General features: G+C 38.8%; 1 protein-coding gene across 1 annotated transcript in view; it reads left to right on the top strand.

Moving 5' to 3' along the window:
- Dgkk (diacylglycerol kinase, kappa) overlaps positions 1 to 27,487 on the top strand; it is a 132,774-nt gene that overhangs the window by 70,598 nt on the left and 34,689 nt on the right. The window contains exons 5-12 of the mRNA XM_005411355.1: positions 5,306 to 5,441; positions 6,403 to 6,509; positions 6,847 to 6,972; positions 8,527 to 8,629; positions 14,011 to 14,194; positions 14,883 to 14,991; positions 15,942 to 16,081; positions 16,846 to 16,927. Of these exons, the coding sequence (XP_005411412.1) occupies positions 5,306 to 5,441; positions 6,403 to 6,509; positions 6,847 to 6,972; positions 8,527 to 8,629; positions 14,011 to 14,194; positions 14,883 to 14,991; positions 15,942 to 16,081; positions 16,846 to 16,927 (987 nt within the window). The remainder of the gene's footprint in view (positions 1 to 5,305; positions 5,442 to 6,402; positions 6,510 to 6,846; positions 6,973 to 8,526; positions 8,630 to 14,010; positions 14,195 to 14,882; positions 14,992 to 15,941; positions 16,082 to 16,845; positions 16,928 to 27,487) is intronic.

Below are 27,487 nucleotides of genomic sequence, written 5' to 3'. Positions count from 1 at the left end.
AAAAAAAAAAAAAAAAAAAAAAAAAAGAGAGAGAGAAATGTATTGTAATCCCACATGGACAATGTATCTAAATGTATACCTCAATTTAGTGTAATTGTCTTTTTAAAAATATTTTTGACCTGTTAGTCTGGCAGTTAATCTGCATATATGATGATTAAATTTATAAGGATTTATAAGATAAATAAATTAATCTGATGCTGGGGCAGTGGAGGGGAAGAGGAAAAAAGGAAATGAGATGTGTTATGTACATGAACCGACTCCCCACAATGAATGTAATCAATATGCACTACAAACATGTGCTAATAAAATTTAAAAAAATTAAAAACACCACAGACTAGGTGGTCTACACAGCATTTATTTCTCACACTTCTGAGAGCTGGGAAGTCCCAAATCAAGGCACCAGCAGATTCAGTGTTTGGTGAAGACTTCCTAGCTCATAGACATCCACCTTCTTGTATCCTCACATGGCAAGAGGAGAGTGAGAGAAGACTCTAGGGTCTCTTTAAAAAGGCACTATCATTCATCAAGTCTTAACTCTCATGACCTAAACACTCCCCAGAGGCCCTCACCTCCTAATACCATTTTACTGAGGGTTAGGATCTCACTGAATTGGGGGAGGGACAAAAACATCCAATTTGTGGACTCTGTATGAATGTATTCCCCTAAGTATGTCAGAGATGATCAGAATCAAACAGAAGCACCCCATGAACACGTGCTGAAAGCTCTAGCATTTACAAATTGCTTTGTGTACACATTGCAGTTTAGAATCTGTCCTCAAAATTGATTTTTAAAAATCATTACAGACAAATGGAGAAGTTTATAATGACATACTGTTTTAGTTTCCTGGGGGCTGCTTTAACAAATTTCCCCAAACTTTGTGACTTCCAGAACAGGCATTTATTCTCTCACAGTTCTGGAGGTCGTAAGTGAGCAATGAAGGTGTCAGAAGACCCATAATTTCTCTGAAGCCCTTAGGGAAGGATCCTTTTGCCTCTTTTTAGCTTCTGGTGGCTGCTGACAATCTTCGGCACTCTTCAGATTCCAGGCACAACACTGATCTCCCTCTTCATCGTCACACGGTGCTCTCCCCTGTGTCTACTTTCTCTGCATCATCAAAAGGTGTTCTCTTCACTGTCCGTGTCTGCACTCAATTTCTCTTTTCTTTTAGGGCTCCAGTAATTGGATTAGGGCCCCCTCCAATACACTATCACCTCATCTTAAATTGATTATATCTTCAAAGATGTTATTTCCAAGTAAGGTCAGACTCACAGATACCAGAGGTTATACATACCTTATAGGGAGACACAGTTCAATATACACCAGTCCATTCTATGGCATCCCCAAATTTATGGCTTTCCTAGGTGAAAATATATTCATTTCATCCTAATATCCCTAACAGGCAATCCATTCTAGCATTAATGCTTAAGTCCAAACTCTCATCTTGTGAATAACCTAAATCAGGTATGAGTGAGACTCTAGGTATGGTCCTTTCTCAGACAGATTTGTTCTCAATCTCATGTAAAATCTCTCAAATGGGTTTTCTGCTTCTAAAATAAAATGTTCAGAGTGGCATAGGATAGACATTCCATTCTGAAATAGATAAAATGGAAAGAATAAAAAAATTACTGATCTAAAGCAAATTGGCAATGCATAAAGGTAAATTGCATTAGGTTTCCTGGCATGAGAATAATAATCTGCAGTTTGATGTTACCTGGCCCCACCCTCTTAGCCCACCTGCGTGACCAAGGAAGTGGCCCCAACTTTTGGAACCCATGAGGCAAATTTAACCTCTGAAACCAAAAAATACATAAATAAATAAAAAAGGCCCTGGGTTAGGCCCACACTCCTGCAGTGGCAGTAGCAGCACTTCTGGCCTTTTACCCTCTCTCCTCAGTCCTCCTGGCCTTGGCACCACACTTGAAAGTCATTCTTCCATTTTCCTGATGCCTAATACAGCTTCACAGCTGAAAGCTTTATTAGGCTGTTTCATGATGTAGAATCTCAGAAGTCTGACAAGCTTCCTTCATTCCGTTCTGTGCCTGTCGTTTTCAGTCCATGATGACAGTGATGGGTCCGCACTTGAACTCTCTTGAGAAAGTTTGTCCAGCCACACTTTTTTATATTCTCTCCCAGAGCACATTTTTTTGGGTTTTGAAATATGGATAAACTGATAATTTTCTAAATATTTAAGTTCTGGTGATTTCCCAGTTAATAGTTTTGTTGTGGACCAAATTATACCCTACTTTCACCCCCAAATTCATGTGCTGAATCCTTAGTCTCCACTGCGACTGCATTTGGAGATAGACTTTTAGGGAGTAATTAAGGTTAAATAGGATATCATAAAGGTGGGGTCTTAATCCAGTAGGACTGGTGTCCTCTGAGGAGGAAAAAAGATCTTTCTCTTTGTCAACATGCATTAATCGAAAAATCCCTTGTAAGTATACAGTGAAAAAGTCGTCACCTATAAGCCAGCAAGAGAGCCTTCACCAGGAACTAAATTTGTTGCCGCTTTGCTCTTGGATATAACAGCTCTAAACTGTGAGGAAACAGATTTCGCTTCTTTAAGCCATCCAGTCTCTAGAATTTTGTTATGGAAGCCTGGATATACTAACAAGTTCCTTCCTCGGTGTATCTCCTTTTCTTGAACTTTATTGTAAACAGCAGAAAGGAAGCTGTACTTCCATACTTTGCCTGGAAATCTCAGCTAAATATCAGAGATTTTAACTTACACATTATACTTTCAACCCATCAATCAGTAGCATGAAATTCAGACAGTTGTTTATCACTGTGTGAAAAGGCTTTTCTGCCAGTCTCCTCTGATGTTTCTCATTTCTATCTGAGACCTCACCAGAAGCACCTTTATTATTCACGTTTCTAGGGACATTCCTTTCAAGACAGTTGAGGCCTTTTATGTTATGTGCCTCAAAATTCTTACAGCTATTACCCATTACGCAATTACAAAACCACTCCCATATTTTTAGATATCTGTATTAGTTTCCTAGGGCTGCCCTAATAAACAACCACAAATTGAGTGGTTTAGAAAATAACAACTAGTTCTCTCAAATTTCTGGAGTGTAGATATCTGAATTCAGTGTTTTTAGAAGGGTCATAATCTCTCTAAAGGCCCTAGGGGAGGGCTTTTCCTGCCCTCCGGTGATTATAGGCAAACCCTGGCATTCTTTTTCTTGCAGATGCATAAGCCCAGTCTTTACCCTTACTGTCACATGCTCTTCTCCCTTGTGTCTGTGCACTCTTCTCACACAAGGAGTTCTTTCCATAAGTTCCTGTGTCCATTTTTCCTTCTTATAATGATACCAATCATCGGATTAGGGCCTACTCTAATCCAGCATGACCTCATCTTAACCAGATTACTTCTGTAAAGAACTGATTTCCAAATAAACTCACATTCTAGGACTTGAATATATTCTATGGGGCACACAATTCGATTCACTGTACATACTCATCCAGGGTTGGATACATCAAAGTTTCCTCATATAATGAAATGTGCATAAGGATGATAAATTCCATCTCGACTGCTGAACCTAAGTAATGTCCATTAAATATGATCCTTTATATTCTGTAGCCACTTGAACCATAAAATTTAATGCTACCCAGGCAGAATCCTGCACTTCTACCACTTGGTCCTATAGAACCTTGTACATTTTTGGAGAGTTCACTAGTCACTCTGTGCTGGAGAGATCTGTTTTAAAATTTGTCTCCTCTAGTGGAATAAGTTTCTTGAGGGCAACAGCTATGACTTACCCATCTTTGCAGCTCCAGTGCTTAGCATGTTACATAACATACAGTAGGATCCCAGTAATTATTGGGGAGGGAATGGACATTGGAAGGAAGAAAGATGTTCACAGAGTTTCAATCTAGTGGCTTGGAGGAGGTGCTGGGAACTCAGGGTGCAAAACCAACACTACATCACTTTCTTGGGACTCTCTTCCTCCCACTGTGATCTTCCTTGAGCTTTCCAGGGTCTCAATATACAAGAACTGCAATGACAAAGAAATTTCAAACCATTACTTGATGAATTATTAGCTCATCAGAATGGCTTTTCCTTCCAGAATCTTCCAGGTCCATTCAACAGTAGCCTAGCACATGACCAGTATGCAACAATTAAGAATGGGGCCACAGTGTGTCTTGGATGATTAATTCTTGTAAATTCATCAAGGTTGAATACTTAAGGTGCCAGATCCCTCAATAGCTCTCCCTCTAATGGACCACTATCAGCTGGCATCAGGGAGAATATATAATTCTTTTTAGTCTTGTCATGTATTTGCACACTCAACCCATTATAATGTCAAGATACGCCTGTGTCTGAAATTCTAGTGGAAGGCAGAGAAGGAGAAAATCAGATATTCACAGGAATTACAGAAAAAAAATATAAAAGCCCTGGAAGTTGTACCCAGAACTGTCTTGGAGCGCTCACCCCTCCTTGGTCCTTTCAGCTCTGAAACAGTTATTAGTAAATCCAGCACCTTCCCCACAGTTATGAGAGTCAGGCTGTGATATACTAATACAGCATTCGTAGGCAGGTTAACAGTAATGTCAAATGCATCAAAATGCCACTTTGTCTTGTTCATCATTATAACCCAAGTGTCCTTAAAAGTGCCCAGCATATAGTAGCTTTTAAGTAAATATTTGGTTAATGAAATATTGAATGAACTAAGTTGATAACCCAGATATTGCTATAGGTAGTCAGAGCATGGTATTCAGAAAAGAATACTTGAACAGGAAGCTTCTGAAATAAAGAGTTAAATTGTTACTTTAATTGTTGCCCAGATGGGGTGACGCTCCCCTCATCTGGCAGCAACAGCGCCAGGAAAGGGAGTCTGTATCTCTGGAAAGTAGCTAAAACCTGAAAAGTATCACTTAGCCTAGAGTCAGAGCCTTGCCTCCTCCCCTTCTTCCCTGGCCAGAGCATTTGTATATCACTGAAATTCCAACTCACCATGTCCTTTTGTTTTCTTCTTAAGGAGGGCCAAGGTCAAGGCTAACAGAACACACGTTGCTTGGATTAAACCAATGTAGTAACCCCACAAGCAATGAAATAATCCTTGCTGCTGTCTTCAACTCCTATTTTAGGACCTGCACCTCCATTCCTTTTCCCTTTCTAAAACCACTAGGAAAATAAAACTAAACAAAAAATAGGTATTGGTTATAACTTTCAGTCGTCCCCTTGACATGCTCTGATGCCTATGTAGCAGGCTATTTTAGCCTTAGCACCAGATTTTCCAGCTTTCCTTAAGCCATCTCTATGATTAACCCTCCATTGTCTCTTCTCTTTGATTTATTTCAGATACCAGCAGCAGAAAACAACCCCTTCCTTGTTGGAATGCATTATTGGTATTCCAGCCACAGTCTCCATACTCAGCACTGCAATATTTGTCGAGAGACAATTCCTGCCTTATCTAGAGACGCCATAATCTGTGAAGGTACCTTTCTGATTCCTTTATAAAGGGGCTTAGTGGGTGGAGATAGGACTGAAGGAGCTCATATGGCTTTAGTATCACTGACATTCTAGGTCACTGACTCTGGTGGGAGGTGAAGCCCACCCAGCAGAAAGAAAAGAGGGGAACTAGCATGAAGGAAAGTAGAGGGTTAGGAAGGTAAGATGTTACAAGGGTTCAGAAGACAGAAATCATATCATTCTTACTATTGATTTCCACTCAAGTTAGATAACAAAAAATTTAGCTGCTAAGAATCAAAAGAAACTGGCTCATATCAGAAATAGGTTTTTGGAGATGGATCCAAACTATTTAGAATGCATTTGAGTTTTTTTAATGGATAAAAGGTAACAAAATTTCATAACAAGATGATAGAAGAATAACAATCGTTAATACATTGCATATTATTATCTTTAAAGTAGTTGTGCAGAGTACAAGCTATGGACATAAAACATTCTCCAACTGATATAAGCACAAACCTTCCTTTTTCTATGAACTAAGAGACACTAATAGTATAACTAGGTTACATTTTTCTCTCTTTTCCTTACCTTCCTTTTCCCTTTCCCCTATTCTAGTTCCTTTTTCTTTTTTAACAATTTCTTCCCATTTCACAATATCTCTTGTACATTTTAGACCTTTTTTTTTTTTTTTTTTTTTGGTTTTTCTCTGGTACCGGAAACCGAACTCACGACCTTGCGCTTGCCAGGCAGGCGCTTTTGCCACTGAGCTAAATCCCCAGCCCCCTACATTTTAGACCTTATCTACTCTTTCAGTTTCTCACACCAGGGAGACAATACGATGTTTACACATGAGTCTGATTTATTTCACTAATGAGTGTGGCCTCCAGTTAAAATACATCTGAGATTTAACTTTCAGAGCAGTGTAGGGAAGAGAATCAGACTCTTCATTGTCCCCAGATTCACGCTCATCTTTCTTTTTCTTCTCACAGTGTGTAAAGTGAAATCTCACAGACTATGTGCTCTGAGGGCAAGCAAAGACTGCAAATGGAATACCTTGTCCATCACTGACGACCTCCTCCTGCCTGCGGATGAAATAGTAAGTTCCAGCTATGGCCTTCTACGGTCATGCCCTCCCGTGTCCCCTTCAGACGTATCACACAGGAACAAGAAGACTTTCTCCTGTCACCAGATAAGCAAAGTAGTTCTCTTCTCCAGGCTCGCAGTCCAACCGATCTCAAATACTGAAACGCTCCCCCCCAAAATGCACACATTTATACCCGACATTGGCCACTACATTAGAGTGAGGAGAGCAAGATCAGAAAGAACTGGGGGCTTTTGCCTGGGGTCCTCCATGGGATAGTACAGTTATTCCAGCTGGTCCTTCCTTCTTTATACCACTAACTTCTACCTTTTGTCTCTTTTTTCTCCTTTAGCAAACAATGCCCCATCAATGGGTAGAAGGCAACGTGCCCGTAAACTCTCACTGCGCAGTATGTCGTGAGAGCTGTGGCAGTTATCAAAGACTTCAAGATTTCCGCTGTCTGTGGTGTAATTCTACGGTAAGACTCTTCCCATCTCCTTGCTATTTAAAGAACTTGACTTCTGGAGCAGAAGGGTGGAGTTTGACTATGCAGATAGATAGATAGAGACAAATATCAGTGATCCTTACCCTAAAATGTATTATACAGATTCGGTAGTCTAGATCTTAGTATCCTGCCCTTCCATATCTTGCTATAGAGCCTTCAGGGAGAAAGATTTAAGATGCTCATATTTGATGGTTCTTAAGTGGTAGGGCCTGCTAGTAAATGGAAAGAGCTAAACTCTCTAGTGAAAGTATAGGCAATTTAAAAATAAATTCTGAATCCTTCCTTAAAAAACCTCACTTCCTCATTCACAGTTTTCTAGGAACTTTTAACCTTTATAAATTAAAAGCTGTTAAGAATATTAACAAATTATCTATTTTCACTATGGATTGAATGAATGTATATAATCCCACTTAATCCTTACAACAACCTTAAACAAGGTCTCACTGTCCCCATTTTACAGATAAGGAATGCGAGGTTCAGAAAGGTGAAGAAATTCACCCAAGGTTATGCAGCCAGCAAAAGAGAGGGTCTTGATTCACACATAACTCTGCAAAGATCATGCCCCTAACTGCAACACTACCAAGCCTCTAAATCTGGTCTTCAACTGGAAATAATCCCCCCCAACTTTGGAGACATTTGGCAATGTCTGTAGACAATTTTTTGTTACCTCTCTGGAGGGAGTATGGCACTGGCATCTAGTAAGTAGAGTCCTGGGATTCTGCTAAGCCTTCTGTACTGCGTAGGACATAAGAAAGTGCTCCATAACAAAGAATTATTTGGCCCAAAATATCAATAACACTAAGGCTGAGAGATGCTGGTCAGGGACTGGACCTAATCTTTCTAGCCTTTTAGATGCTTCTGTTAAACTGAGTTTTCTAAGACAAGAAGAAACTGAAGTATGAACTTCATTGAACACTCTGTCCTCTGTCTCTGTTATAATTGCTTTTGAATAACAAGGCCAAAGTCACATCCCCTAGAAACCGCACAATTGCCCAGAAAGTGGTGCTTGAAAATGTCAACAATCTGGAAATAATGGCCACTTATGGGGAAGTTAGCTTTGCCACTTCCCAGCTATTTGACCTTAGGCAAGACCGTTTAACTGTATGAGCTTTCCTATGCTTTTATCTAAAATAGCCCCAATAATGTCTTTCCTACCACACCTAGTTGTTATAAGGATTGAAGTGTATCGGCAGATTCTCAGGATTAGTACTCTTATGCTACAAGTAAGACTCCTGTTCTGCAAGCGACTCAGGTCGTGTCTTAGAACTGGTGACTTTTCAGTGCCCTTAGAAGGGTATTTACTGAAAGCCACCTTACAGGACCAGGGCTCTACACACTCAGGAACAGGGCAGGTTCAGGGTGGAATCAGAGTAGCCGGGTGAGTTAGGGGTATGTATTTGGCAGCACATCTCAGAAAGAGATACTTGAATATTAAGATCTAATTCTTAGAATTGAAACTCAAGACTGATCAGTACTATTCTCTCCCCCTCCCATCTTTTTCTTTCTCTTCTGTTCTTGTCGTTTCAGGTGCACAACGACTGTCGAAGACGGTTTTCCAAGGAATGTGTCTTTGGAAGCCACCGTTCTTCGGTCGTGCCTCCTACTGCTCTAAGTGACCCGAAAGGTGATGGTGAGTAGTTCAAACTTAACTTCATAATTACACTAGAGTTGAAGAGAGGGAAAGTACAAAGGTTGGAGAAAGGGCTGAAATGATTCTCCTCAACCAGTCAAATATTTGGTGGGAGGGTTGTGTACATAGACAGCTTATGATTTTCTTTAGAAGTTTGGGTTGATGAATGTTGATCTTCCTGGTGTATATGTATGTGGGCATGTTCTCTGTAGCCTCTGTCATAGTTTATTCCAGCTGATCAAAATTGATTTCAGCATTTTAATGATTTCCAAACAATAAACAATGCATAGAATGAGTTTGTGTGTGTCTAGATGGCCAAAAGGCCAGGGTTATGTTACTGGAAACTAATACCAAAATTGTTCCCAAATCTTAAACTAATGTGATCATTGCCCTCATCTGCTTCAGTGATGCTTTCTCAACTCCTGACCAATCGTGATTAATTGAGAGCTCTGCTTACAAACGGCTTAAAGGCTGCAGAGAGATCTAAGATATAGGCTTTATTGGAGCAAAAGATTGTTATGAATCCACAATCTTGATATAATACAACAATTAAAAATTTAATGTTGTATGTGCTACGTGCCAGAGGAATGGTAGAGACCCTTGAAGATGCAAAGTGTTAGAAATGTTAACCATTTGTAGGAAGTGGAGCAGAAAGAAGGTAGTAGTGAAGTCAATGCAGCAAAAATAAACTGTATTGTATCAAGAGGTCTAGCAATGTTACAACAGAGAAAGCACAGGGAAAGAAGAAGAGTGTTTGTTTAGTTTCTGTGTTTGTTTTTAAAGTATAGATGAAATACATAGGCAGTATGGTATAAGGGGAAAAAAAACAAAAGCTTCACAACCATGAGTTTTAGCAACTTCCTACCTAGGTGACATTGGGTAAGGCACATTCTATGAGCTCTCCTTCCCCTATCTATAAAAGGCAATGACACTTTTAGTTGTGAAGATAAATTATAATATGTAAAAGGACCAAGTAGCTAGAAGTATAGCCTGAAAGGAACACAAAACTAAATTCCTGGTCTTCTTGGGTAACTAAATTCCTAATCTTTTAGCCTAATGAAAACTACACTCCCTTGGGGATAATTTTTGCATTCACCTCTCCTTCCTTACATCTCTGCTTCTTCAAAAATCAAACTCTTCTTTCTGCCATCAAGTTGTTCACATGCTTCTCCCATAACTTATTATTAAATAGAGGGAGCTGTCAACATTAAAATCAAATATCAGGTCTAAAAAGACCTGACCTATTTTTACTACCACTAAGAAATTGAGAAATCTAATATATGTATTACAGACATGCTACCATTTCACTAAGCCAGGAAGAGAGATACTGCTCTTTAATTTCAATTTGCATATGGTTAGTTTCACTCTATATTTCACTTACTGAATGAGAGCTCAAATCTTTTACAAAATGTTTTAATTTATATTTTCAAATAAACTCATTTAGCCACTTCTGACAAGAGGAGAGCCCACCGGTCCAAGAGTGATCAGTAAACTGACAATTCATTCACTTAACAATTACCCCCACACTGGCGCCACTCACCTCATTGCCAAGAAAGAGTCAGCATTGACTGGAAACAAAGAAAGGGAAAAGAAGAAGAGTAGATGGTTTCCTTAGAGAACAGAAGGGAGCAAGGATTCCTGTAGCCACTGCAGCAGTTTTAGAATCAGACATAGCATATGCATATCTGTGTATTCATACACACACGCACTTGCACTTTCTCTTCCAGTTCTTTTGCTAACTCTGAAGCAGATACAGATAAACCTTAGTGTATGGAATGAGCTACTCACACGGTTTCTGTACGTTTTATTGTAACACAGAAGCAAAATAGTGTAGCGTGGTGGTTGTCAACCGTGAGCATGCAGCAGATAAATCTGCAAGGCTGAGCCATAGATATAGCTTAGAAGCCGAGTGCTTGCCTAGCATATGTGAGGCGCTGGGCTCAATCCTCTGGAACATCAAATAAAAGTGATCTGGAAAGCTTGAAAACACACAGGTTTCTGGGCTCTACCTTAGGCCTTTTGATTCAGTAGACTTATGTGGGGTCCAAGAGTTTGCATTATTAGAATTTGCATTTGATGAGGTATGCTCATCATTTACTATGTAACTCCAGACAACTTTCTTAGCCTCTCTGTGCCCCACTTTTCATATCTTTCCGCCAATTGGTGATGGCAGTTTTAAATGAGCTAATATTTGTTAAAGAGGATTTTTAAAATATACAAAGGTGACTAGTAAGCCAACCTTATGCCAATTTAGCATTCTTCTATAGAGTGAATAGAATTAATTTGAATGGTGTCTATTAATTTCCTGGTTTAGGGCACTATGGTTGTATCAATGCAGCTCAAAGAAGCATGAGGTTTTTGGAAGCTTCTTTCGGGCTGTTTACTCATCTGGAGCTTAAACTCAACTAATCCCCTAAGCTCTTTTCACACTGAATGCTGCCAAAGCAACTGCTTACTATCTTGTTCTAGTGCAATTTATGTACTTGAGTCTAAAGACCAAGCTTTCCACTTACTCCCTTTACATTTCATCTGTTGACTTTGACCCACACTGTCTAGGTAATTTTCTAATGTTGATTCTGGCAACTAGTAGCTCTTCCTCCAGCTTTGGGTACTTCAGCGTTCACAAGCCAGCCTTCCACGGTTCCATCCGAATGGAATAAAACTGTGAGATAGTACAGGACCCTGGCTTAGTATTAACATCAGCCTTCTCAAAGGCAGCCCTGTGGGCAGGCTTGGTTACCTTGCTATGAACCCAAGAAACATTACTGTATTCTAGCTGATACTTATATTTGCCACATGTTCCCAAGATTCTCTTGACCAGTGTGCCCTTTTGCATATTTAAACGTTTATTGCCTCTGGGGGAGATGGCAAATAGGGCTCAACATATATTGAGCCCTAACCCTAACCCTAACCCTAACCCTGTCCCTGGGGCCATTTCCACTATATTTTCCTGAAACTGGCTTCCTATATTCTCCTGAAACTGGCTTCCTCATGGCACTGCTTCTGTATCTATCATCTGTGACAAAATGAGCTTGGACACTGGAGTTCAAGTTACCTTAATTACGGAATTTTCTCTTTATGAGCAGTTTCCATCCCTACACTGGGTTATTTTATTAATCGTTGCAACATGCTACTACTATACATATGGAGAGATGAACCCACAGAGAAGTTAAGATGTTTGCTCTGAGTTAGTAAATAAACCTGGAGGGCAACCAGCTGTAGGACACAGCTGCATCTTCTCGTAGAAGCATACCACAGAAGGCAGCCCATGCTCCAAGCTGCCAAATGAATTTTAAAAGTATTTGGGCTACACTCTCATGGCTATTTAACTTAGAAATAATATTAGCATAAGTCACTTTTTCCTATTTCATAATTTAATTCTTGCCTGGTTAATATTTTCACATGGTGCAATGATTTTTTTAACGCACACATACTATTTAGAAAAAAAATTCCTACAGCCCTCTAACTCGCTTTGCATTCTTTTGGTTGAGTGAGGAGAAGGAACATAAAAAAAAAATACTACCTTATACATCTTATAGCCTGATCCTAATGATTCTCAGCTTGATGTCAATTTATCTGACCTCATCTTCTGCCACTCTCCCCATCATTCACTCTACAAAAGCTATGCTAGTGAAGAGACCGGGATCCTCAAACACCCCAATCTCCTTTCTCAAGGTTCTAGCACTCCTTGTCCAAAAAGCCTTTCTCCCCCAGAGATCTTCACTGGTCACTCCCTCACTTCATAAATCTCATCTTGCGTGTCATCTTCCCAGAGAGGGATCCTTGAAGACTTGTCTAAATAACAATCTCCATCCCATTTCCTGGCTTTATTGTTCTTTACACACATTATTTTATATGTATTTATTGTGGTTCATCTTCCTTTACTAAAACATGAGTTTCACAGAAGTGAAGATTGTTTCTGTTTTATCTACCACCGTATTCTCAGAACATAAATAAGGACAGGCACAGCTAGGCATGATGGTGCATGCCTATAATCCCAACTATTCAGGAGGCTGAGGCAAGAGGATCATAACTTTAAGGATAGCCTGGGAAACTTAGGAAGATTCTGCCTCAAAATAAAAAGGGCTGAGGATATAGTCAGTCAGCATTCCCTGGGTTCAATGCCCAGTAACACACACGTATGTACATACATACCTGACAGGCACAGAGAATGCCCTCAATACATATTTGTTGAATGAATAAATGAGTATGTTGGAACTATCTTTGTATCAATATATTACCTTTTGCTAAAAAATGGTGATACAAGTAGTACTGTGTTTTGGGGGGGTATTTTTTACAGGTAGTACTTTGATCAGGGAAGTAATTACTTCCAAGCTATATTACTTTAAGCTCCCCTGGCCAGTAAGTGGGAATTGGCACATAGAGGAAACCTTCCTTAGATTTTTCTAAGGAAGGCTAAAATAGTCAGGCTTCCTTTCGCCTAGGTTACAACCTATGGAACATTTTAAACCATCCATCCCAAACAGGAATGAGCCACATTTCTTTTGTCCTATGCTTTTACTTTTGCTGAAGCATCCCTGGCAAGCCATGAGCTCAGAGGTGTGGAGGTTTGCTATTTGTCTAGCACCTCTCTCCTCAGGGACCTTTGCCATGGCTTGTCTTCCTGCCAGCAGGCTTTAAGACTCAGCCTAAGCTGGCAAGGTTATGGCTATTTAGGCTGTTATAACCCACTTCTTCACGGATAACATCAGTGTTGGGGATTATTAAAAACCTCTCTCGTTCTGAAAACTTCCCTATAGTCTTGTTTCCTCCTGGAAACTATGCTAGCACGGATTGCTCTGCTAAAATATTAAAGAAATGATTAAAGCTCTTTGCTTCACCCCACACTGCAGTATTGACAGCTTTTCCCTCCCTTTCTTCCTGACTCCCCTGACCTGCTGTCTTCTCTCTGTGAGAACTGAAGTAGCCCAGGCAGAGAGAAGACTAATTGGGATGCTGGTCTTTTCCTGGCCTCTCAGTCCTCTTTGTCATGTTCCCACTGAGTTTTACTAATACTTGCTTGTATCACCAATTTCTTTATTCCTTCTATTCCAACATGTGTGTGTGTGTGTGTGTGTGTGTGTGTGTGTGTGTGTGTGTCTGTCCTCAGCTTGAAGTCACAGCTAGTCTATAACTGGTTTTGAGCATGATGTTTGTTATGTGATAATTGCCCAGAAAGTATTGTTTGGCTAGAAGCAGCTAGCAAAAGATTTTAAGCCCCTTTGAGTAATATGATGACTTTCCTCCTGCCCCTCAATCTCAGAAGACTGGGTCTGATAGTTAAAAAGTTCATGCAAAATGTGATGCTAGCTAATATTTCACTTTCATCTCAATAACCCTGTTCTCTTTTTCTCTCCTTCTTCTTCCTGTGTGCATATCAGGTCAATTAGTAGTATCTTCAGACTTCTGGAATCTTGACTGGTCTACTGCCTGTTCATGCCCCTTGCTCATCTTCATCAACTCCAAAAGCGGTGATCATCAAGGGATCATCTTCCTCCGAAAATTCAAGCAGTACCTTAATCCATCTCAAGTGTTTGACCTTTCGAAAGGCGGACCTGAAGCAGGGTAAGCAGACTGTGAGAGATATAACTGGGCACGGGGAAGCAACTCCTCCCTCCACATAGTCCTAACGAGGAATGGCTTCTGAAATCAGTCCTTGTGCCTGGGCAGGAAACATCCATTCCTCAAGCCAGGACTCAAACACATACCTCCGGAGCATTTGGTTTGGCTGGTTGGAAGACTTTTAGCCCTCTTCCAGAAGTCCCTTAGCTTATGATCTGCTCTCAAAGTTACCTCACCTTTTCTTGTTGGAAGAGGTAAAATCACAGGCTCTGACCTCAGGGGAAAAAGCAAATCACTATAGCTGCCATTCTTTTTCCTGGAAATTCCTTCACTACTATAAATCTGCTTTATCTGGGGACCATCTGTCTACTAGGTACCAGTTCCGATGAGCCACTGGCCACAACAATGCAGGGCTGTCTTCCTGGGCCCAAGCAAGTGCATTTGGGTATTTTATGGCTTCTAGAGTAAGGTTGAGCATGAAAGAGTGTGTGCTGAGACAAGGCCTGATCCCTGGGATAACCTGTGGGAAATTGCCTGTGGTTCGAGGTACAATAGAGATAGAAACTAAGAAAGAAAAGGTAGGCAGCCTGTTATCAGGGTGCTAAATCAGGAGTGACTGGGTCCTAAAGTATTGTAGGAGTTGTATAACCCAGCTGTTCAAGCAACGATTGTTACCTTTTCTTCCTTCCAGGCTGCGCATGTTCAAGAACTTTGCTCGCTTTCGTATTCTGGTTTGTGGTGGAGATGGCAGCGTGAGCTGGGTCCTGTCTCTGATTGATACTTTTGGATTACATGAAAGGGTAAGTCTCTGGCTGACTCAGTTTAGACCTTGATAGAAGGAATAAGGGTGTGGAGCTGTTTGTGCCCCGAAGTTCCAAGTCTTCACTCTCCCTGTTTATGAAATACATGTTTCCCATGGTTTTGATAGCTAACCTGACAAATCTAAGCCTGCTCACCCAGACCATTTTCTGGTCATTTATCTGTATGAAGGAGAAATGACGTTGTTGACTGAGAGAATTAGTGCCCACTTTCCAAGCTTCAGAGTGAAGAAGAGTTAGGTTGGGTGTGGTGTTGCACACCTGTGATCCCAGCACTCAGGAGGCTGAGGCAGGAGGATTGTTGTGAGTTTGGCAGGAGATTATTACCAATTTCAGTTACCTAGTGAGTTCAAGGTCATCCTGAACTGCATAGTGAAACCTTGTCTCAGAAAGCAAAATAAAATAAAATAAAAACCAAAAAAGTGAAGATCTAAAGGAGAAGAGTGCAAGCAATTTCTTGAAGAGGCCGTAAACAGCGTGTAGCCTCGTTTCCTTCTTCTCCTGAAGCTGCTGATCTTGCCCAAGTCTTCCGAGTAGCAAAATCTTTCTTCTACCGGTCTCCCATCTGCAGCCCACCATTGCTCTTCTAACTCCAGTAGCTTTGTCTTCTGAGGTGCTACACCTACTGGGCCCACCCCAAACAGAAATATGTAGCTATATTTCTCTTTTATAAACGTGGCTATACCTTTTGGCATATTCTGACAACTTCACTAAGTAAACTTTGCATTGCTAAAAGTGGAGTCCAACTCCTTAGTGAAAATTTCACTTCACTTCAAACATCCTCCTATTTACACTTCCTAGAATCTGAAGTCCCTTACAACAACTGGCTTTAAGACCATAATTTCCCCTAAAGAGCACCTTCTGGGTTCTTTCATGGGTAAAGCTTGGTAGAAGGATTGTCTGAAAGAGGTGCCTTCTTTTTGTTCTTACAGTGTCAGCTGGCAATCATCCCACTTGGAACCGGCAATGATCTGGCCCGTGTCTTGGGTTGGGGTGCATCCTGGAACAAAAACAAATCACCACTGGACATCCTCAACAGAGTGGAGCAGGCGAGCACGAGAATTCTAGACAGGTGAGTGGTGAGCCGTCAAAAGACCACATTCATTTGCCTCTTCCGGTCCCATACCAATTACCGCCAGTTACATCATCTCAGTCAGGGCCCCATTTCCTTTCTGGTTTCAGTGCAGAGCAGTTTGAGGGTCTGGTCTCTTTGAAGAGTTTGTCACTTTCAAATATCACTAAAGTTCTTCAAATCTAAAAGATCCTAGAGCAGGGGCCCCATGGGTAAATGTCAAGGGTTCTGTGAGCTTCTTCCAAATTGCCTCGTAACTTATCTATGTAAGCAGATACTTTTCTTGGTAAGGACTCTATGATGTCATCAAAGTGTCAAGAAGTTTTTAACAAAGAGGAAGTGCAGCCCCAGCTGACTTAGATTATCCCTGCTCTACAGAAGAGAGAGTACTGCCATTCTATCTCCCAAAGGAAAAGAAAAAGACTTCCTATGACTGAGTATTTAATTCTTGAATCCCCGCAAAGATAAGTCATGAGCAGGGCCTCGTATGTATATTTTACAAAAGTATCTCAAGTGATCTTGACATTATTTCTGGTTGAGAAGCACTGCTTTCTGACAACCATGGGAATCCTAGAGAAGTCACAAAGTGAAGTCTCTTCTCACAGCATACCCTGAGATCAGGTAGCCAGAGATTGTGTTTGCACCCCCTATAATCCACCTGGTCCCAATGCATAAACTTTTTACCTGTTCCTTGATGTGTGAAGCATTTATTCCAACTTGTAATGAAGCAAAACCCTAAATATTTGCCTTAAACCTCATTTCAGATGGAGTGTGATGATCCGTGAGACTCCAAAACAAATTCCATTGCTGAAAGGACAGGTTAAAATGGACATACCAAGATTTGAGGTAACTATTTCCTGGCTGTAATTCCAACATCTTTTTTATTTTAAAGAAAAGAAAAATAAACAATAAAAACAATAGTGTAAAATTTCAAAACAAGATTGTAGGAAAGTAACAATGCTTAGTACACTGTGTATTGTCATCTTCATACTAGTTGCTCATGTTACAAGATATAGGCATGAAAAATTGAACAAACAACATAGACATAAAGCTGTCTTTTCAATAAACTAAGAGCAACTAGTAGTACAACTATCTTAACTATCTTGTGTGTAAATGTATATATATATATTTTTTCTTTTCCCTTCCTTCTTTTATCCTTTCCCCAATTCCAGTTTCTCTTTCCTTTTGAACAGTTTCTTCTTGTTTCACAATATCTCTTGTACATTTTGGGTCTTATTTACTCTTTCAGCTTCTTACACTAGGGAGACAACATGATGTTTATACATGCAAGCCTGATTTAATTTCACTTATGAGTATGGACTCAAGTTGCATCCATTTCTCTATAAATATCTCGTTTATCTCTCCTTATACTTGCGTAGTACTCCACTGTATAAAAATAGCACATTTTTTTTATCCATTCCTTGGATGATGGACATTTGAGTTGTTTCCAAGATTTACCTATTACAAATTATGCTGCTATAAACACAGGTGCACATATATCGCAGTGGCATGATGTTTTTAATTCTTTTGGGAAAATACCCAAAGGGGAATAGCTGGGTGGAATGGGACCTCTAATCCTAGTTTTAAGAGAAATCTCCACACTGGTTTTCCAAAGTGGTTGTACCAGTCTACATTCCAACATTCCTTTTCCCCACAGCACCTCCAGCATTTGTTGTTAGTTGATTTTTTGATAATAGCCATTCTTAATGGGGTGAGATGGAATCTCAGTGTTGTTTTAATTTGCATCTTTCAAATGACCAATGATGCTGAACATTTTTTATATATATTTATTTGCTATTTTTTATTTCTTCATCTGAGAAGTGTGTGTACATCTCGGGTGCCCATTTTTGGACTGGGTCTTTGAATTTGGGGGGTCTGTGGTTTTGCAATTCTTTATAAGTCCCTTGAGGGGCAGTTAGATAAAATTTTTCCCACTCTGTGGGTTGTCTTTTCACTCTGTTGGTGATTTCTTTTGATGTGCAAAAGCTTTATAATAAGATAAGATCCCAGTTGTTGATTCTTTGAAGTGTTTCCCATGCAGTTTGGGTTTTGTTCATAAAGTCTCTGCCTACCTCTGTGTCTTCAAGATTTCTACCTATTATCTCTTCCAGCATATTTAGTGTTTCTGTTTTAATATTTAGATCTTTGATCCATTTTGACTTTAGTTTAGTGCACGGTGATAGACATGGGTCTAGTTTTAGTCTTCAGCATATAGAGAGCCATTTTTTCCAGTACCATTTATTAAAGAGGCTGTCTTTCTTCCAATGCACATGTTTGGCCCCTTTGTCAAAGATAAGTGGCTGAGTATGGTTGTAGTTGTGTCTGCATCTTCTAATCTGTTCCACTGGTCCTCAGGTCTGTTTTTTGTTTTGTTTTGGTCTTTTTTTTTTGCCAGTACCATGCTGATTTTTATCACAGTAGCTTTGTAGTATAATTTCAAGTCAGGGATTGTGATTCCTCCTGCTTTGCCTTTGTTGCCCAGGATTGTCTCTTGTTATTCTAAGTCTGTTCTGCTTCCAGATGAACTTTAGGAATTTTTTCTTTAGTTCTGAGAGGTATATTAATGGTATTTTGATCAGGATTGCATTAAATCTTTTTTTATTTTATTTTATTTTTATTTTTCTGGTTATTTTTCCAGTACCAGGAATCGAACTCACTACCTTGCACTTGCCAGGCAGGCGCTGCGCCGCTGAGCTAAATCCCCAGCCCCAGGATTGCATTAAATCTGTATAACAATTTGGGGAGTATGGCCATTTTCACTATGTGAGTTCTTCCGATCCATGAGCAATAGATATCTTTCCATTTTCTGATATCCTGTTCTATCTCCAAGTGAAATAATAGGCAATGCCCAGAAAGAAGCTTTTGTATTTCCATGGGCTTGATAAAGATGAGATCATTAAGAATTAGGGACATGGCAGACAGCAACTATTTATTAAGACTATGCTAGTCACTGGAGATATAATTCATTCAGCCATTTACTTATCCATGCATTCAAAATGTTTGTAGGGTAACTACTATATGTGAGATACAATCATTTTGAGAGTGATTACATGTACATATTGCAGCTTGATTTTTTTTCTAAACCCATTCCCCTTCTCCCCCTCCTCCCTCACTGGTTCCCTTACTCCCTTTTTCACACTTGTTGATATTTGTCTTAGTTCAAGTTATGGTACATAGGTTTACATTAATTGGGGTTGATAAGTTCATGTACATGGCATATCTTTATTTTTATTTCTCTTTCCCCTCCTCCTCACCTTTTGTCTTTGTTCCCTTAGACCCTTCACTATTATAAAAGATCCATTCCCTTGTTCTCTTCTATCCATCCTATATCATTGTCTTTATTTGCACTATGCCTTACTCAGATGAAAGATATTATATGCCCTTTAAGATTGTGTATCTGGTTTATTTCACTCAAGATTGTATTTTTAGGTGCATCCATTTTTCTACAAATGTCACAAATTTGTCATTCTTTATAGCTGAGTAGTATTCCATTATATATACATACCACATTTTGTTTATTCAATCCGTCTTCTGATACAGCCTGTATGTAGGATATACATGCTGCTTCCAGGATGTAGTTATTACGAATTGTGCTGCTGCAAACATTGGTATACATGTATTGCTGTAGTGTGATGACTTAAGCTTTTTGGGGAAAATACTTAAGGGGTTAGCTGGGTTGTGTATAACTTCTAATTTAAATTTTTGAGACATCTCCATTCTGGTTTGAATAATGGTTTACTAATTTACATTCCCACCAAGAATGAAGGAGTGTTTTTTTTTTCACTACGGTCACACTAGCATTTATTATTGTTTGATTTCCTAATAATTGCCAGTCTCTCCAGTATTTGATGGAATCTTAGAGTTGTTTTAATTTGCATTTCTCTAATGGCCAGAGATGTTGAACATTTTTTCGTGTATCTATTGACCATGTGTATTTCTTTCTCTGTGAAATGTTAATTTCTCTTGCCCATTTCCTGACTGGGTCTTTCACTTCAGTTAGTTTAATTATTTCGAGTTCTTTGTATATTCTAGATATCAGTCCTTTGACTAAAGAGTAGCTGGCAAATTTTTCCCCATTCTGTAGGTTGTTTCTTCACTCTGCTAGTTGATTCTTTTGCTGTACCGAACCTTTTTAGTTGGTATAGTGCCATTTGTTGATTCTTGCTGTTATCTCTTGTGTGACTGAGGTTCTGTTTAGAAAATCCTTTCCTACACCTATGTCTTCAAGTATTTAACCTATTTTATCTTCCCAAAAGTTTAATGTTTATGTTTTAATGTTTAGATTTTTTATCCATTTTTATTTTAATTTAGTACTGGTGAGGGAGAAGTGTCTAGTTTCAATCCTCTGGAAACAGATAGCCAATTTTCCCAATACCACTTGTGAATACACTATCTTTCCTCCAACATGTGCTTTTGGACCTTTTGTCAGCAATCAGATAGTTATATGTGTCTGGTGAAGTTTCCATATCCTTGATTCTGCTCTATTGATCCATGTGTCAGCTTTTGTCCCAGTACCATGTCATTTTTACCACTGCTTTGCAGTATAGCTTGAAGTCAGATATTCTGCCAGCTTTGCTGTTATTGCCCAGAATTACTTTTGCTATTCTGGGTCTCTTCTGGTTCCATATGAGTTTTAGGAATGTTCTCTCTAGATTTTTAAAGTATGCTGTTGGTATTTTGATTGAGACTGCTTTGAATCTGTATAACAGTTTTAGAAGTATGGCCATTTTGAAAATATTGTTTCTGCCTATCCAGGGGCAGGGACATCTTTCCATTTCTTGATGTCGTCTTTGGTCTCCGTCACTTCCTTGGTTAGGGTAATTCCTAGCTATTTCATTTTTCATGAACCTACTGTAAATGCTGTTGTTTTCAGAATTTTCTTCTCATCCTGTTCATTATTTGTGTACACAAATGCTAATGATTTGTGTGTGTTGATCTTGTATCCTGCTACTTTGCTGAGGGTGTTTATTACTTCTAAGAGTTTTTTGGTGGAGTACTTTCAATCTCCTATGTAGAGTATCATGTCATCTACAAATAATAATTTGAATTCTTCCCTTCCTATATGTCCTTTCCTATGTGTATCTGTTTTATATCTTTGTCTTGCCTAATTGCTCTGGCTCATGTTTCAAGTACCTTGTGGAGTAGAAGTGATAGATGAGAAGAAAAGTTTGATACGGGTTCTGATTTTATTGCAGTACTTTTAAATGAGTTGAAGGTATAGTATGAGGGCTTTCAGAGGATATTTTTGTTGGGGCAAGGGGGAGATATGGGAGAAAGTGATTCACTTTGTGGTTAAGGAAAGTTATGTGGTTATCAGAACTTGCTTATGGGGAGGATAGTATGATAGGTAAGATATAGAGAAGCCAAAAGCTTAGGATGGAGAGGGTTGGGAATTATATTAATGAGAACAGGAGTGACTGTGAGAGAACTAAGTAAGTTGAATTTAAGAAACTGGGAGGAGAAGTTTATGTGTTTTGGAAAAGAATAAAGCAATATGGGTCTGAGGAGGGGAAACTCGATAAAGAGCTGAAGGGTGAGGGAGAACCTAAACACCTGTTAAGTCAGAACCAATGGACAAATATACAAGAATAACAACCTAATAAACACATGAAATTGTGAGACAACATAACACAACCTCACTTTAATAAACAAATGAAGAAACATACAAAAACTTAAACCAGTAAGATGTCCAGTGGGAACACAGAGCTATATGTTCCAATGAGACTTTGTACATGTGATTCCCAAGTAGCTTCTCTTCCAGAGTCTGAGTGCTCACACCCCAATAATACCTTGGACCCTTCTACTGCAATACTGAAGTTACCTCAGACTCAGGACCTCTTTTTGCCAGGTTGCAGACATTCTTGAAGAGTCTAATTCAGTCTGAGTTCTTGAGTTAAGAACTTTTGCTGTCCTTCTCCCTGGTTGTGATGGTGCTTTCAGCAGAGACATTCACCGATACTCAATTGTCCACTGATTCAGAATTATTCCTATAGAATCAATTCAACTATAGCAGTAACAGGCTAATCTTTGCAATGAAATCTATCAGGGCTACTTCAGTAATAACATACCATAATACCCTGTCTTGTGTCTCTCTTTAGCCTAGAGAAGAAATCCACAGCTCTAATGTAAGCATTACAATAATCCACATCTTGACCCACTGTTAATGTGCACCAAATGCAATGGCTGTCTCTCCCTTACTGGTGAAAAACAACATTCAATAGTAATTTGATTGAACCAGTTATCTAAAGCCCAGGGGGTTGCAGGATCAGGGAGTGGTAGAAGGGGGAAGAGAAGAGAAATAGGAAAAAAGAAAAAATGTTTATGTCCTCTGCTTTGTGATATGGGAAGGAAGAAATAGGAGGGGGGCAAAGGGTTCTATTGATGTTAAGGGTATATCATTATATATTTAAAAAAGGATAACTGGGGCTAGGGATTTAGCTCAGCGGCAAAAGCGCCTGCCTGGCAAGCGCAAGGTCGTGAGTTCGGTTCCCGGTACTGGAGAAAAACCAAAAAACAAAAACAACAAAAAAATAAAAAAGGATAACTGGGAAAACTGTGTACAACATGAAAAAAGTAAAACTGAGAATGAATAAAGCACAGGAGTAAGAAGTCAGGTGAAGAGATATGGGTAAAAGTAGGAGGGATATAAATGTACTGGGGAGAATTTCCTTACCCTTTATAAACTATATTGGGAGGGGGAAAAAAGAAAAAGAAAACTAGGCATAGTACAGATACACAGACATTCTTCTAAAATAAAATAGGGTAAAATAATGGGATAAAAGTATGGGGGGAGATGTATACAAGGAGAACAGCAAAGAGTAAAAAACAGAGGAAGTAATAAAAAATTAAAAGTGCAATAAAAATGAAAAATTAATACAATCAAATAAAGAATAGTAGAATAAACTTTTCAATTGTTTTGGGCACATGGCTCTTTTCCTCAAGCTCTTGTTAAGGAGCAGAGCTCCAGGCAGGGTGGAGGAATGTTTATTAATTAAATCTTTTGTTTATTTCAATCTCCTGTAAGCCTGTTAAATATATTATGAATTTGTTTTGTTTCTTCTGTGGGTCTGCTCAAATATTTTGACTATTCAACTTTCAAGTTCTTTGCCTGTAATTTCCTCTATTTCAGTAACTATATGATTAATTTTGAGGGAGTTAAGGGGTTTTGGAGGCTTCTTGTTGCCTTACTTTCTCTTATTTCTATTGTTTTTGTGCTGCAGGTTGAAGATTAGTTTGGGATAGATAAACTCTGCCACTACTGTGGAGATCTCTTTAGTTAGATTTGTCTCCTTGTGATCTGTCCTTGGAGTTGGTTATGTTTTCAACCTACTCAACATAATATTTAAGGGTCTTTTCTGTGTCCAACTTTCTGGAAGCATGGTCTCTAGCACCACTTAGAGAGGAAAAAATGAACTGAAGTAGTATTGATAACACAAAGACAAGTCAGATATTGGCATACATTAAAAACCAATTAAGAACAACTAATTTGAAGAAAACAATATGCAATATAACAACAATTGTTGAATTCCTATCACCTTGTTTGGTGAAACTCTGTATCATTTATAATTTTTTGTTTTTATTTTTTATTCTCTTTAATGGTTTGATCAATCTTGCATTCTTACATTTAGTAATCTGACCAACTTCGTTGAAGATAAAAATATGTAATAAAACAGCCACTGTTAATTCCTATCATTTTGTTCTGAAACCCTGTATCATTCTTGTTTTTACTTTATTTTGTTTTTGTCTATTTTGTTGACATCTTGCTATTGTTCTTCTTTTATTCTCTTTAAAATAAAAAACCAATTAAAAGCAACAGTTATGCCACTGTCAAAAAGAGAAAAACATAGAAATAATAATAAGGTCAAAGAAAAATCAGAAATTGACATGCCATAAGAACCAATAAAAGTTAGAACTACAGCTGAGCATGGTGTCACATGCCTGTAATTCCAGCACTCTGGGAGGTTGAGGTAGAAGAATCACAAGTTCAAGCCCAGCCTGGGCAACTTTGTTACTCAGCCAGACACCCCTATCTCAAAATGAAAATAATTGTGAAAGGGTTCATAATATACCTCAGTGTGAAGTCTTTGTGTTAAATCCCCAGTACCACAAAAACAGCTATAATTATACCACTTTTAACAATAGAAAAGAGATCTGCCATTATAAGGGAGATACACAGACAAACTAAATATTGACAAACAGTAAATATCTACTAAAAGCAACAACTATATCACCATCAGCAATAAATAAGAAATTATCAATAATAGTATAAGTTAAACAGCTAAACATTAATGAAGTGTAATAGTATAATAATAATAATAACAACAATAAAGGTAGAGAGGTTGGAGAGAGTAAAAGATGCAAGAAGTAAAACCTGAAAAAGAATATGAAAATGAAGACAGAAAAGTAAGATTTAAAAATCCAATTAAAGAATAAAATAAAATAAATAGAACTAGGTAATATAACCAAAAACTAAAAGAAGAGAAAATAAGTTTTAAAAAACAAAGAGCAAAAAAAGAAAACAAACAAAATACTCAAAAAACTTTGAAAAAGAAATGAGTCCAAAATGTTCTTCCGTGTTGAGGTGTTTGTGTGAGTAGTTTTTTTCAGGGACTATGGTATTGGAATCCAACATATATGGAGAGGAACAGCGAGTCACAGCCAGGGCCTACTGTATTTCCACATCCACTTCTTTGCAATGTGAATGCTGAGACCTATCCCACCTTTCCCACTGGGTAGGGTCAGTTAGTGGTGTGTTGTCTTCCTCAGAGTTACATTCACTCCAGCAGCTTTTAGTGTTTCTGCCCTTCTATGCACCTAAGCCAGTGCTATGCCCAACTAGCTTTGCAGCCTGTGAGCTTATAAGGTGCCCCCTTAACTCACTTTAGAATCAGGAACAAGATGAGGATGTCCACTGTCACCACTCTGATGCAATATAGTTCTGGAAACATCAGTCAGAGCAATTAGACAAGAAAATACAAAAGGAACAAGGATAGGAAAGGAAGAAGTTAAATTATCAATATTTGCAGATGACATGATACTCTACATAGAAGACCCAAAAACTTCATCAAAAGACTTCTAGATTTAATAAGCAAATTTAGTAGCACAGCTGGATATAATGTCAACACCCAAAAATCAATAGCATTCCTATATACAAACAACAAACTCACTGGGAGAGAAATTAGGGAAACAACAATTTTCATAGTAGCATCCAAAAAAATGAAATACTTAGGAATCAATCGAATAAAGGAAGTAAATAATCTTTGCATTGAAAGCTGCAGTACTCTGGAAAAGGAGATCAAAGAGGATATCAGAAAATGCAACAATATCCCTTAAACTTCAGTAGTAAGAACCAATATAATGAAAATGGTTAGAACAAAATTGCTATCCAGGTTTAATGTAATCCTGACCAAAATCCAATGACACATCTCACAGGATTAGAGACAATACTAAAATTCTTTTGGAACCAGAAGGGACCTCCAATAGCAAGAACAATTCTGAGAAACAAAGTCAAGGCAGGAGGCATCACAATTCTTGACTTAAAATTATACTATAAAGCTACTATGATGAAAACAGCATGGTCCTGACAAAAACAGACTTGAGGATCAATGGAACCTATTAGAAGATGCAGAAACAACTCCAGATACTCTTAGTTACCTTATTTTTGACAAAGGGCCCAAACACATTCACTGGAAGAAAGATAGCCTCTTTAATAAATGATGCAGGGAAAACTGGTTTCCTACATGGCAAAGATTAAAACTAGGCCCATATCTTTCACCATGCACTAAACAAAAATCAAAATGATCAAAAATCTAAATCTCAACAGAAACACTAAATCTGCTGGATGACAGAATTGGTAGAACTCTTGAAGACACTGGTGTAGCCAAAGACTTTATGAACAAAACCCCAATGACACAGGAACTATCACAAAGAATGAACAACTGGGATCTCATCATATTGAAAAGCTATTACACAGGAAAAGAAGTCACCAACAGAGTGAAGAGATAACCCACAGTGTATCAGGGCCCTGACCAAGATCCCCAACTGCCTGTATGAGGGTTATAGCAAGGGATGAATCAAAAACAGAAACAAATTTAGTAATTAATAAAGGGGGGCTGGGAGATCAATGCTTCAGGATGGGCAAAGACAATGACTTTCTGAGCTAGCTACTTTTTTATTGTGTGCACACAATAATCAAAGGGAATATCAGATAACTTAGAAGGAAGCAGCGACCTTAAGCTGATGAGGATCTTATGTTGATGAGGAACAGTTCAAATGAATCAAAAGGTGGCAGTGATCTTAAATTGATATAATTTTTTCCTGGAGTGTCATAGCATCACAGGACTAACCAGTAAAGTCTCCATTAAGGCCTCAAGCCCCTACCCTCCATTTATAATCTGTGGTCCCCAAATTTTCTTCCTTTTTGTTTTTGTAATTGCAGCATTTGAAATAGTGTGCACGCTATGAGGGACATCATAGCAACAAACATTTACAGGAGTTCATGGGAGGTCCTACCGCATCACCATTATGTGAGCCTCCTGCATTGTCTTCATTAATCGTCCCCATGTTATGGGCTTTGTAGCCTGCAGGGACCTCAGGACTTGCACTGCTGGGCTCTCCTCCCAACTTATCTTTGAGAATGCTCTCACTGGAGGGCCGGATAATAACAGGACTCACCACGGGCCTCGGCTGTTCCTCTCTCCAAGGTCACACATTCTGAAATACCAGCCATAATGGTGTTTCACTGTCTGTTAACACACAAGCATACCCTTGACTCCATGTTACTAAATGCATTGGACTATCCCACTTTCCTGTTTGGATGTCTGTCTATAAGACATTAGCCCTAGGCATGCTCATCAAATTTGTCCTGTTGCCAGTGGAGTTCTCATGAAGGGTATTTATTTTCTGCAACTGGGTTTAAAAAGTTTAAGGTAAAGATAGCAAGATCCAATTGTCCATGTGGAGGTTACCATATTCCCCTTTTCTGTTTTTGTAATTGTGCTTTAAAACAAATTTTTAGAGAAATTAGAGCATGTATAGTCAAAGCGTGAGCACTAAAATGGAAAGGCAGGTTGAGAAAAGAGCCAAGTCTAGAAACTGTTCCTAAGGGGCTGGAAAGCAATTGCAACCCACTGACTCGTAGACCCCCCCCTTTAATGGAATCTGACATTTTTAGATGATTTCTGCTAGAGAATTTAAAGATTTTTGTTGAGCTTTTATATATATATTACCAGTATAGCTGGAAACAGCAAGGAGGGGTCAACAATTGGATACCATTTTTATATCTATCTTATAATTATGGCACTGTTTTTTTTTTATTTTAAAGATAAAAGGAGGGAAACATTAACAGACATACAACATTTTACAACATATCACAAGCACAATACAGACAATACAGAGTTACAAACA

Source organism: Chinchilla lanigera, unplaced genomic scaffold, assembly GCF_000276665.1.
Source record: "Chinchilla lanigera isolate Chin_1 unplaced genomic scaffold, ChiLan1.0 scaffold00142, whole genome shotgun sequence".
In the NCBI taxonomy this organism is placed as follows: Eukaryota; Metazoa; Chordata; class Mammalia; order Rodentia; family Chinchillidae; genus Chinchilla; species Chinchilla lanigera.
This window is presented reverse-complemented; position numbering and strand designations above follow the sequence as displayed.